The sequence below is a fragment of the Canis lupus genome, chromosome 2 (genome assembly GCF_011100685.1).
Source record: "Canis lupus familiaris isolate Mischka breed German Shepherd chromosome 2, alternate assembly UU_Cfam_GSD_1.0, whole genome shotgun sequence".
In the NCBI taxonomy this organism is placed as follows: Eukaryota; Metazoa; Chordata; class Mammalia; order Carnivora; family Canidae; genus Canis; species Canis lupus.
Window position 1 is genome coordinate 68,013,271 of NC_049223.1, and position 13,170 is coordinate 68,026,440.

Genomic DNA, 13,170 nt, shown 5'->3' on the forward strand with positions numbered 1-13,170 from the left:
CCAGTGCGGCGGGCGCGGGCGCGGAGGAGCGGCCCGCGGGGCCGGCTATTAATAACGCGGCCGCGCAGCCCGGGGTCGCGCAGCCATGGCCAGCCCGGAGCCCCGGCACGGCGGGGACGGCGCCGCCCAGGCCGCGAGGTAGGACGTGCAGGGCCCGCGTCGCCGTCCTGTGGGGTGGGGACGCGGTCGAGCCCCCGCCAGCACCTCTCTCCCGGCGGGGGGTGGTGGGCCGGCCGGGGTGTGCCACTGGCGCCGGGAGGAGCCACGGGAGATGGGGGAGGCCCGGGATCCCCGCTGTGACTCCCGTCCGCTGTGACTCTTTATAGGGCGCCCCCCACCCCCAGTCCCGGGGCTGGGTGGGAATTAACCCTTTCAGACCGGTGTCATCAACCATCAAATGCCATTGGACCAGAGTGGCCAAGGACGCTCCTGGCTTCTTTTATGCCTCACCCCAAATGCAGCTGGAGGTGGAGGCCTCCAGTTGCTGAGTTCACCGTGCGAAAGAGACTTGGTGCAAGGCTGGGCGGCTGCCAGCCGGGAGTTAGGAGTCTGTTCTAGCAGCTTGCTTTCTCCTGTTTGGGGCCTGGGATGAAGGGTGGGGTGGGGAGGGTCCCCCGACCCAGACCAGTAGGGGGCCTTGGTTGCAGGAGCCATGCTCTGGAGTGGAGGCCCTCCCCCAGCCATCCACACTGTGGGCTTACCACCGGTTAGCGGAATAGGGTGGCTTGGGGATTTGGGGCCAGTAGGGAGGATTTCTGCCCCAGGTCAGACTATAGCCCTGAAGAGGTGGAGATGCAAATACACACACCCCATCCTCCTTCAGTGTCACACACAGCCCTAAGCTGAGCTTAGTTTTACACATACAGTCACCTGTACTGCCATATACACTTACAGGTACAGACACAGTCAGATACACACCAACTCATGCCTGCACCGGGTCACAGACACTCCTAGCCACTGCCCGGATGCAGAGTTGGGAGCTGCTGGAGTCCTCTAGGGCCAGGGACAGAGTGGCAGAGGCAGGCTGCTCAGAGTCCAAGGACGCCTGAGATCAGGGGCCCCAGCTGAGCTGGCCCGCCTGGCCCCTAGGCCTCCCATACTCTACATTTCCCCAGCTCCTTACAGAGAGGCAGTGGTATGAGGGCAGCATCCAGGAGAGGCCTGGCATCGTAGGAAATGACAGAGGCAACATCAATGTGTGGAGTAACAGCGCTGCCTGGGAATCAGGAGGACAGGGTTCTACTTCCAGCTTGGCCACTCGACCTTGGGCAAGTTTCCTCTTTGGATCCCAGTTGGCTTCTGCCTGCCTTCCTCCTACACAGCCCCACCCTAGGATCCACAGAGAATGAGAACTATACTTGTCCTTAGGAAACTGACTCTCAGGGGACACTGACACACTGCTATAATACAAAGCACTAAGTGCAAAGATGAGCTACACACAGAGTGCCTTGAGAATGCAATAATGGGTTTGTCTGCGAAATACTTCTCAGGAGAGATGAAGTTTGAACAGGGCTTGAAGGATGAGTAGAAATTTGGGAGTAGGCAAATAAGTATATTTTGTTTTTGCTTTTTTAAGATTTTATTTATTTATTTGAGAGAAAGAGAGCACGCACACAGGTAGGTCGAGGGGCAGAGAGAGAGGGAAAAACAGACTCTTCAGTGAGCAGGGAGCCTGATGCGGGGTTCCATCCAAGGATCCTGGGATCATGACCTGAACCGAAGGCAGCTGCCTAATTGACTGAGCCAGTCAGGACCCCATAGATAAATATATATAAAGATTTATTTACTTACTTACTTACTTATTCATGAGAGACACACAGAGAGAGGCAGACACAGGCAGAGGGAGAAGCAGCCTCCCCTGTAGGAAGCCTGATGCAGGACTTGATCCTAGAACCCTGGGATCACCACCTGAGCCAAAAGCAGACACTCAACCACTGAGCCACCCAGGCGCCCCATAGATAAGTATATTTTGAATGCTAAGCTCAGTTAGACCTGCTATAGCTGTTGTACCTGTTTCAGAACTCATGCCTATTCTGAGAACAGAGTGGAAGAAGGGAGCTCCGTCCAGCTTTGGAGCTGGATGCCATCTTCTCTGGGCTCCACCACTTACTTACAAGTCATGGAACTTTGACTGAGTTCTTTACTCAGTGCTTTGGTTTCCTCACCTACAAAATGGGGGTAAAAGATGAGCATCATATAAATGACTATTTGTGTAAAAGACTTGGAATAGTGCCTTGAACACAGTTATGTCATTCCAGGGAGCATGTGAGGGTTGTCTGCTGAGAAAGCAGGGGCTCTACTGAGGATCAGGATGGGTCTGGTTGGCGAAGCAGGTGCATCCTCCCTGACACTAGGAGCTCTAACCTTTCCAGGTAGTGTAGGATTGTTCTCTAATCAGATGTGGTACAATGAGCTGTATTTTCTCAGCTGGAACCTTTAGACAAAGTGGGCTAGGAGTAGGAGGTGTAAAAGTGTTAACGCATGTTCTGGATTGTCAAGCACTGGGTGGGTGGCAGGGTGTGAGATGAGGCTGAAAAGGTATGTTGGGACCACATCTTTAAGGGCTTTGAATCTATGCTAAGCAGTTGGCTGTCTGTGAGTGAAGTGGTGCAACACAGCTACGTTATAGCAAGCCATGGTGCTTAGAGAATAGACTGGCATGAGAAGGAAGAAAACCTGCTCAAAGGCTGCACACTTGTGCAGGTGTGCGGCAATGATTTGGAGGAGGGCCCTGGCAAGAGGATGAAGAGGGGGCGGAAACTGGAAACTTTCTGAGATAGGTCAGTTCTCAGCAACTTGGCTATGTGGGGGAGAGAAAGAGCTGCTTAAAGGTCATTTGCCTCAAGTGCCTGGATGGCTCAGTGGGTTGAGCGTCTGCCTTTGGCTCAAGTCATGATCTCGGGGTCCCTGGATCTGTCCTGCATTGGGCTCCCTCCTCAGTGGGGAATCTGTTTCTCCCTCTCCCTCTTCTCTTCCCCCTGCTCCTGCTGTCTCCTTCTCCCTCTTAATTAAATAAATAATTTTTATTTAAAAAATATTTATTTATTTGAGAGAGAGAGACAGAGATAGTGACAGAGCACAAACAGGGAGGAGAAGGAGAAGCAGACTCCCTGCTGAGCTGGGAGCCTGATGTGGGGCTGGATCCCAGGACCCTGGAATCATGACCTGAGCCAAAGGCAGATGCTTAACCTGACTGAGCCACCCAGGCGCCCCAATAAAAAAAATCTTAAAAAAATAAAAAAAGATTATTTGCCTCATCAACCTGATGTATGGGGATGTACTTCTCTGAGCTGCAGAATACAGGTGTAGCAAGCCCAGGGAGGATAATTTGGGGGCAGTTGAGTTTGAAATGCCAGGTGACACCAGGTGAAGAGATCTAAACAACATCCTTACTGGTAGAGTGATGGGAATGAACCGGGTGACTGTTGAGGCTATATTCAAGTTTTAGGTTTCAGGAGGTTGCATGACGCCAGTGATGTCCAGGGCCTGGTGAAGCCACACTTGTAGTTTCCAGAGGGCCATCGTGAGACACAGAATGGAAAGCCAGGGATTCCTGGGGTGCTAAAGAGGAGGTCAGAATACACAGTGACTTAGAATAAAAATAATCCGAGGGCACCTGGTGGCTCAGTCAGTTAAGCGTCTGACTCTTGATTTTGGCTCAACTCATGATCTCAGGGTTGTGGGATCCAACCCCATGTCAGGTTCTGTACTCAGCATGGAGTCAGCTTGAGATTCTCTCTCTCTCCCTCTGCCTCTGCTCCTCCTACTGCTTATGCATGCTCCCTGTGTCTCTCTCTTTCAAAATAAATAAATAAAATTTAGAACAAAAATAATCTGTAGCGAGGACTTAGAGCTAAGATATAGAGCTTAAAACCTGGACACAAGTAAATTCAAGACAGATAAATTCTTCGATACATGGGGCTTTTCATTTATACTTTATATCCAAAGTAAGTTTCTTGAAAACTCCACCCAAATTTAGACTGTTTTATAACTGGTGCCTGTGGAGTACCTGAGTTCCCTTGAGCAAATTAATCTCTTTTAACCTCAGTTTCTTGATCTGTGAAATGGGGATAATAAATATAACTACCTCATAAAATTGTTATGAGGATTAAATGAGTTGATCAACATTAATCATTCAGAGTAGAGCCTGGTACATATAAGACCTTTATAATTGTAATTTATTGTTATTATTTCCATGGTATTTTGTATTTTCAAAGAATTGCTCAGAGATCAAAGGTAGGTAAGATGCATTTGAAACAGGAAGGACCAAAGCCATCTAAAGGTCAAAGAAACAGGAGAATATTCCTGAACAGGAACTGGTTAAACCAGCAGGTCACTGGCCTCTAGGTTAAGGAGTTTATCAGAATCACAGATTCTGAATTTAAGAGCCTTTGACAGGGGACACCTGGGTGGCTCAGTGGTTGAGTGTCTGCCTTCGACTCAGGTCATGATCCCGGGGTCCTTGGAGACCCCATCGGGTTCCCTGCATGGAGCCTGCTTCTCCCTCTGCCTGTGTCTCTGCCTCTCTCTGGGTGTCTCTCATGAATAAATAAGTAAAATCTTAAAAAGAGAGAGAGAGAGAGACTGAGACTTGGACAGGCCAGAGGATGGGCCAATTCTAACAAGATGAATGAAGTTTTGTTTTATGTTTTGTTTTGGAGAAGGAGAGAGCGGGGGACAGGAAGGGACAGAGGGAGAGAGAGAGAGAATCTCAAGCCAACTCCACACCCAGCACAGAGCCCGATGTGGGGCACAGTCCCACAACTCTGAGATCATAACCTGAGCGGAAATCAAGATTCAGATGCCTCACCAACTGAGCCACCCAGGCACCCCAACAAGATGAATAAAGTTTTATAGAACAAGAGATGTGGTTTAAAAGCATTTGGTGCAACAAAGTCTTAAGGCTTTTAGTCATCTCAGCATTTGCAGACAATATGATAGAGCTGCCCTGAGTTGGCAATATTGACCTTCATCAATAAGAATATAGTGTCCAAAGATTCATTGCTCAGAACACACCTGGGTACCTGCTTCCAGTACCCATCCCCAAGGAACAGTGGCAATCTGGAGCCTAGTCAGAAAGAGGTGACCCAAATGAGACTAGACACTGGCATGCATGGAATAATTGAAAGATGTTCGTTTTTCTCGGATGTCTAAAGAACTTTCATGAGCAAGTAGTTACATTTGTTTGATGCTAGGAAGAGGAATCAAGTCTAGGTAAAAATTGCAGACAAGGGGCACCTGGGTGGCACAGTCAAGCATCTGACGCTTGGTTTCAGCTCAGGTCGTGATCTCAGGGTCGTGAGATCAAGCTCCGAGTTGGGCTCTAGGCTCGGCTTGGTTGGAGGTCTCCTTGAGTTTTCTCTCTCCTCCTCCTTCTGCTCCTCCCCCCATCCTCCCTCCCTCACTCTCTGAAATAAATAAATCTTTAAAAAAATTGCAGAGCAGATTTTACGTCAACACTAGAATTTTCTTATGACAGTGGAACAAATAGTGGTGGCTCAGGTGTGAGTTTCCTGGCCTCAAAGGTGTGTAAGCAGAGACTAGACAAAGATGTAATGTGGATGCTGTCAGGGGAACTGAGCAAAGGATGTACAGGGGTAGAGGGATGGAGTGGAGGGAGCAGACAAGTGCCGTCTGAAATGTGAGATCCAGGTGTGACCCTAATGGCTCGCAAACCATCCTGGGACCGTGGCTGTCCTCTCACTTTGAGACCTTTCTCTTGCAGGGAACCAAGAGCAGAAGCCAGTTCTCCTGTTGAAGAGGAGAGCTCTGAGTCCCTGCATGAGGTGGGGACTTTGGATCTAGATGCTACTCTGTCTTTGAAGGGGACTTTGAACTTAGATGACATTCTCTATCTGGGGGACACAGGTGACCTCGATGAGATACTCTATGTGGAAGAGTTGGAGAAGCCTGAGGAGACGCTGTACATTGAGGAGACCAGGCAGCCAGGTGAAGCCCTGGGCACGGATGAACCTGTGAACCCAGAGGAGATCCTGTATGTGGAAGAGCCCACGAAGCCAGAAAAGATCACAAGCCCAGAGCAGACCAGTGATGAGGGAGAGATGGTCACGAGCGAGGAGAAAGCTAGCCCTGAGGAAGGCCTCAGTGCCGGGCCTAGTCCCAGCACAGAGAGCCTGAGCATAGAGGACCTAGAGTTGCTAGAGGAGCGTTTCCAGCAATGCGTCCAAGCTGTGGCCCACCTGGAAGAGGAGAGGGATCAGCTCATCCACGAGCTCGTATTGCTCCGGGAACCGGCCCTCCAGGAGGTACAGCAAGTCCATCAGGACATCCTAGCTGCCTACAAACTGCATGCCCAGGCGGAGCTGGAGAGGGATGCACTAAGGGAGGAGATCCGGCTGGTCAAGCAGAAGCTGTTCAAGGTGACGAAGGAGTGTGTGGCCTACCAGTACCAGCTGGAGTGCCGCCGGCAGGACGTGGCCCAGTTTGCCGAGCTGCGGGAGGTGCTGACGACGCGGGCAGCTCAGCTCTCGGAGGAACTGGCCCAGCTCCGGGATGCCTATGAGAAGCAGAAGGAGCAGCTACGGCAACAGCTAGAAGCACCTCCGAGCCAGAGGGATGGGCACTTTCTTCAGGAGAGCAGACGGCTCTCTGCCCAGTTTGAGAACCTCATGGCCGAGAGCCGCCAGGGCCTGGAGGAAGAGTATGAGCCTCAGCTGCTGCGCCTCCTAGAGAGGAAAGAAGCTGCGGCCAAAGCGCTGCAGAAAACCCAGGCCGAAATCCAAGAGATGAAGGAAGCTCTGAGACCCCTGCAGGCAGAGGCCCGGCAGCTCCACCTGCAGAACAGGAACCTGGAGGACCAGATCACACTCGTGAGGCAAAAGCGAGATGAGGAGGTGCAGCAGTACAGGGTAGGCCCAATGGGCGTGGACAGGAGTGCAGCCCTTTAGCCTGGGGAAGGAAAAGGTGACCCGGCCTTCTGCGGGGGCCTCTCCTGTGTAGCAGGAACAGCTTATTACTTGGGGCGTCCACTCACTCCACTCTTCATTGCACTCAGTCAGGCCTGTGCCAGGGGCTGAAAAACGTCTGCACTCCTAGTGTACGCAGCCCTCCCAACACCATGGGTCATTGTATCCTCTCGTTGATCCTCCAAATCAAGTATTATCACTTTCATAGATGAGGAGAGTGAGCCGTGGAGTTTTGCACTCTGGTCTTACCAACCCTGAATATCTCAGTGCACTTTCCATGGTACAGTTTTCCAATTCTACATGATTCCTGCTTGGGTACAGAGAGCCAGAGGGGCTGAGGCTAGGTGGGATGGTCCTTCTCTCCCTCCCTGCATATTCATCCTCAAATCCCACCTGTCTGATCTCTGCCTGAAGCTTCCCAGTTTTAAAACTGGGATGAGGGACACCTGGCTGGCTCTGTTCAGTAGAGTACACAACTCTTGATCTTGATCTAGAGATTGTGAGTTTGAGCCCCACACTGGGTGTAGAGACTTAAAAAAAAAACAAAAGAAAAGTGGGATGAAATCTATAAAGCTCTATTCATTTTCCTTTTTTTAAGAAAAAAATATATTTAAAGATTTTATTCATGAGAGACACACAGAGAGAGAGAGAGAGAGAGAGAGGCATAGACATAGGCAGAGGGAGAAGCAGGCTCCATGAAGGGAGCCTGACATGGGACTCGATCTTGGGTCTCCAGTATCACACCTGGGGCCGAAGGCGGCACTAAACCACTGAGCCACCCGGGCTGCCCCAGAAAAAAATATTTTATTTGTTTGAGAGAGAGAGAGAGAGAGAACACATGAGCAGGGGGGAGAGGGAGAAACAGGCTCCACACTGAGCAGGGAACCCTACATAGGGCTCGATTCCAGGACCCCAGGGATCATGACCTGAGCCAGAGGCACTTAACTGACTGAGCCACCCAGGCACCCCTTTTTCCTTTTTTGTGCATTATCACCATTTCACTTATATTTGAGTTACTTCTGATTAAGTGTGAGCCAGTTCTAATCTCTTTATAAACAAAGTGGGATATAAATACTAAGTGAAAACAATATTTTGTCTCTCTCTCCCACAGACTGTGAGCTTTCAGAAGGGAGTATGGTTTACTTATTTCTGCCACTCCAGCTCGGAGTTAAATGCTGATGTAAGCAATGCTGACCACTGTGAGAGCCTTTTAGAGGAGTATTTTCATCTTTTGAAACACATAGTCCTTTGGACAAACTTAAAAAGCTTACACCCCTCCGCTTTTGATACATCCTTCAAGGAACAGACTTCTGTTGAAAATAGCTGCATTCACTTCACTCAAGATTATCAAGCTTTCTGGAGCTTGTATTATGAAAGCAATGGGGTTTTTTGGGCTTAATAATGAATGTACGTGGGTACTATCCTCAATCCTCTCTCCCACTGTGTTTTTATTGGTTCACAATCTAGTGAAAGAGCTCCCCTCCATCCCCAAATGAATACTATCCTCAATATCTTGTACTCAGACATTACATTAATAATTATAATGCAGGGGAGAAAATACCACATAATTTAAGAGAGGTGCAGGTAAGAATGCTATAGAAATTATTTTAGTTATCAGTTAAATTAGAGAACATTTCATGGAAGAACAGGTGTTATTTGAGCTGGGTATTGAAGTTTAGGTAAGATCTTGACCGGTGCTGTCCAAAAGAAATATGCACGCCACACGCAGAATTTTAAACTTCTTTGTAGCCACATTAAGAGTAAAAAGAGGGACACCTGGGTGGCTCAGCGGTTTAGCACCTGCCTTCGGCCCAGGGCGTGATCCCGGCATACCGGAATCGAGTCCCACATTGGGCTCCCTGCATGGAGCCTGCTTCTCCCTCTGCCTGTGTTTCTGCCTCTCTCTGTCTCTCATAAATAAATAAATAAAATCTTAAAAAAAAAAAAAAAAAAGAGTAAAAAGCAGGCAGCCTGGGTCGCTTGGCGGTTTGCTGCTGCCTTCAGCCCAGGACGTGATCCTGGAGACCCGGGATTGAGTACTGTGTCGGGCTCCCTGCATGGAAGCCTGCTTCTCCCTCTGCCTGTGTCTTTGTCTCTCTCTCTGTGTCTCTCTCATGAATAAATAAAATCTTAAAAAAAAAAAAAAAAGGTAAAAAGAGGGGTGCCTGGCTGGCCCAGTCGGTTGCATCTACCTTCATTTGGCTCAGGTCGTGATCTTAGGCTCTTGGGATGGACCCCCTGCACCTGGCTCCCTGCTCAGCAGGGAGCCTGCTTCTCCCTCTTCCTCTACAGCTCCCCCTGTTTGTGCTCTAATAAATTAAAAAAAGAATCTTAAAAAAAAGTAAAAAGAAATAGGTGAAGGTAATGTATTTAACACAACATATGCAAAATATATAGTGACCTTGCTGCATGTGAGAGGTGAAAAACTGAAAGGTGATTTGAACTGTAAAGGTAGGTTGGGGCAGATTATATTGGACTCTGAAATCCAGGAGACTAGGGAATGTGGATTTCATTCAGTAGTCAGCTGTATCAGTAGAGGTATTTGATTCAAGGGAATAACATGATTGCCTCTCTTTTAGAAAAAGTAACTGGTGGCATTTTATAGAATGGGCTGGAGACCTAGAAGCTAGAGGACTAATCAGGAAGCTACAATAGGTAAGAGGAAGAAATGGTAGTGGGAATAGGAGGAAGGAGAGGGATGTGAAAACAAATGCAGGATAATTGTGGCCACTGAATGAAGGGGGCAGAGGTGAGAAGTCACAGAGGGTGCAGAGATCTCAGGCAAGGCTAACTGGGACAGTGGTGCCATCAACAGAGAATCCTCTGGGGGAGCTTTTTAATTTTTTCAAGATTTATTATTTATTTTTTAAGAGATGTTCTTTGTTTATTCATGATAGACACACACACACACACAGAGAGAGAGAGAGAGAGAGGCAGAGACACAGGCAGAGGGAGGAGCAGGCTTCCTGCAGGGAGCCCAACAGGAGACTCCATCCTGGGACTCCAGGATCACACCCTGGGCGGAAGGCAGGTGCTTAAACCGCTGAGCCACCCAGGCTGCCTCTCTTTTTAGAGATTTAGCTCATTCATTTGAGAGAGAGTGCACACAAGCAAGAGGAGGAGCAGTGGGAGAGGTTGACTCTCAGAAGCAGACTGTGGTGAGCGCCAAGCCCTATATGGGGCTCAATCCCACAATCTTGAGATCATGACCTGAGCCACTATCAAGAGTCAGACACCCAACCCAATCAACTGAGCCACCCAGGTGCCCCCTCTGGGGGAGTATTCTGACACAAAACTTGGTTGTAGAATTCCACCCCGCTCCTGTGTATTTTCATCACTGGATTTGTTTCAGATCTGATGATCGGTGCAGCTTTCCAAAGATCATTCTATTAAAAACACTCGATGAATGTCTCCTATTGCTATATATATCATAAAGTGAGAATCAAGGTCTAAGTGGGCAAATTCTTTTTTCTGAAATGGCTTCCCAATCTGCTTGCTAAAGGTCACTATGGCATCTACTTTTCAAGGGTACACTTCACTCTTGCAGTTGTATACTTTGTCTATCTGTTCATTCAACAGATACTTAGTGCCTACTTACCATGTGCCAGGCAGTGAGTTAGGTGCTGGCAGAAGAGATGAGAAATAGCAGGGGGAAGTAGTTCCTGCTCTCAAATACCTTATAGTCCAGAAAGGATACCAGATAAAATGAATACATTTCATAATATATAAGGCACTTGATTTTAAGATGCACTGTGACCTGAGATGTTAAAATGTGAAAGCCTTAGCATCAGTGAATTAATATTCTTAAAAAAAAAATTTATTTACGCATGAGAGAGAGAGGCAGAGACACAGGCAGAGGGAGAAACAAGCTCCACGCAGGGAGCCTGATGTGGGACTCAATCCTGGGACTCCAGGATCATGCCCTGAGCCAAAGGCAGATGCTCAATCCCAGCATCCCAAGAATTAATATTCTTCAATGTGATAAGCACTGTAATACTTGTAGGAATAAGGCACAGTACCAGTGAAGTAGGTATAATTAGCCCTGCCTGGGGAAACACAGGGGAAATTTCATGATTAACAATAGCTAGCATGTATTTTTGGTTCTTTACACGTATTGATTCATTTAATCCCTACCCGTCATTAAGATAGGTACTGTGTGGGGATCCCTGGGTGGCGCAGCGGTTTGGCGCCTGCCTTTGGCCCAGGGCGCGATCCTGGAGACCCGGGATCGAATCCCACATCGGGCTCCCGGTGCATGGAGCCTGCTTCTCCCTCTGCCTGTGTCTCTGCCTCTCTCTCTCTCTCTGTGACTATCATAAGTAAATAAATAAAAATTAAAAAAAAAAAAAAAAAAAAAAAAAAAAGATAGGTACTGTGTGAAAAATAGAAAAGAGATGATACAGAGAAGTCATTTGTTCAAGGTTATATGGCTAGGAGGTGATGGAAGGAGGATTCTGACCCTGTGCAGTCTACCTCAAGTTCACATTCAATTTCCACAAGGTGTTTGAACTGAATCTTAAAGATTAAATTCATTGGGTAGACAAGAGAAAGGCATTCCAGGCAGAGGGGACAACTTACCCCAAAGCAGGAAAACAAAAAGACATTAAGGGAAGGGAGTTCCGTGTGGCTGAATCATAAGGAGCGTGAGCAGTAGACTATGTGGCTGGAAAGGTAGATTGGGACCAGACTTTAAAGGGTTTTATGTATTAAGTCAGTGGTTTAAAAAAAAAAAAAAGTCTGGTTTTCAAAAACCAACCAACCAACCAACCAACCACCGGATTTCTCCAGAGCCACATACCCTTTTCCCCAAACAGAATTTTATATGGAATACCAATACATAAAACAGGTCAAACTGAGTAGCTACTTTCTAATTGTGGCAAAGGCACTTCAATATGGTCTCCTCTTGGGATTTCATGGAAAACCGTGAAGAGCCACTATCAGCTTTGCCCCTAAAGAGCTGATAGATATGACAGCAACAAAGCAGTTTTAGGGTATGAGCTCTAAGCCAGTGGCAAATCCTGACTACTTTTTTTTTTTTTTTTTTAATTTAAGTAATCTCTACACCCAACATGGGGCTTGAACTCACAACCTCGAGATCAAAAGCTGCTTGAGCGGCCCTTCAGATTCAGCCAGCTAGGCGCCCCTGGCTCTAACACTTCTAACTGGGAAGCTTTGGACAAATTACTTGACCAGTGACTCCACTCCCTTGCATGTAAAATGGGATTAGTAATAATACACATTATAGGGCTGTTGGAAGGTGAGTTAGGTAACATTTGTAAAGCACTTGCAATGGTGCCTGGCACATAGGTACATACTCTTAAAAGTAGCAGTGGGCAGGAGTTGAATGAATTGAAAGAGTCCAGGAAGACAACTTAAACCTCATGAGGGAGAGAGTGTAAGATATGTGAAGTAAAAGGGGTAGGATCTGGTGATTAGTGCAGAAGGTGGTATAAGGAATTGACCAAGAATGTTGTCCAAGTTTTTAAACTGAAATTGGTAGGTTGTTTATGCTAAACTATGGAATGTTTACTATCTACATATTTCACATCAAGGCATTATGCATAGGGTGCTGGGCAGGAACCTACAACCTGGGAGTGAGACATGAATAAAAAAGATAAATAGTAATGTAATATAGCAGATGCCATCTCAGTGACAGACATGGAAGGAGTAAAGGCAGAGATCTGTGAATGTGTCAAGCTAGAGCAGTGCTGTCCAATAGAAGCATCATGCAAAACACAGATGGCATTTAAAATTTTCTAGTAGCCACATTAAAATAACCAGGTGAAATATTTCACTTCATATATACAAATATTATTTCAATATGGAGTCAATATAAAAATGTGAGGTATTTTATTTTTTGGTGCCAAGTCTTAGAAATCTGCTGTGTATTTATACTTAGAAGTACATGTCAATCCAGACCAGCCATATTTCCAGTGCTTGATAGCCATGCGTTGCCAGTAGTGGCTTTTTTTTTTTTAAGATATCATTTATTTAGGGATGCCTGGATGGCTCAGTGGTTGAGCGTCTGCCTTTGGCCCAGGACGTGATCCCAGAGTCTCAGGATTGAGTCTCACATCGGGCTTTCTGCATGGAGCCTGCTTCTCCCTCTGCCTATGTCTCCACTTCTGTGTCTCTCATGAATAAATAAAATCTTTAAAAAACAGAAATAACAAGTGACAAATCCCAAATGAAGGAAATGTCAGACTTTAAAATATCACAAGAGACTTCTTTTTATGACAAGATG

At 47.3% G+C, this 13,170-nt stretch overlaps 1 protein-coding gene across 6 annotated transcripts in view; it reads left to right on the plus strand.

Moving 5' to 3' along the window:
* Positions 1–13,170, plus strand: part of SYNC (syncoilin, intermediate filament protein) — an 18,904-nt gene continuing 5,734 nt past the window's right edge. For 3 of the 6 annotated variants that reach the window (XM_038531202.1, XM_038531205.1, XM_038531203.1), the window contains exons 1-3: positions 1–138; positions 5,726–6,869; positions 8,038–8,106. In XM_038531202.1, coding sequence (XP_038387130.1) covers positions 86–138; positions 5,726–6,869; positions 8,038–8,106 — 1,266 coding nt within the window. In that variant the 5' untranslated portion in view covers positions 1–85. The remainder of the gene's footprint in view (positions 139–5,725; positions 6,870–8,037; positions 8,107–13,170) is intronic. The other 3 variants (XM_038531204.1, XM_038531207.1, XM_038531206.1) reach the window with 1 other exon arrangement.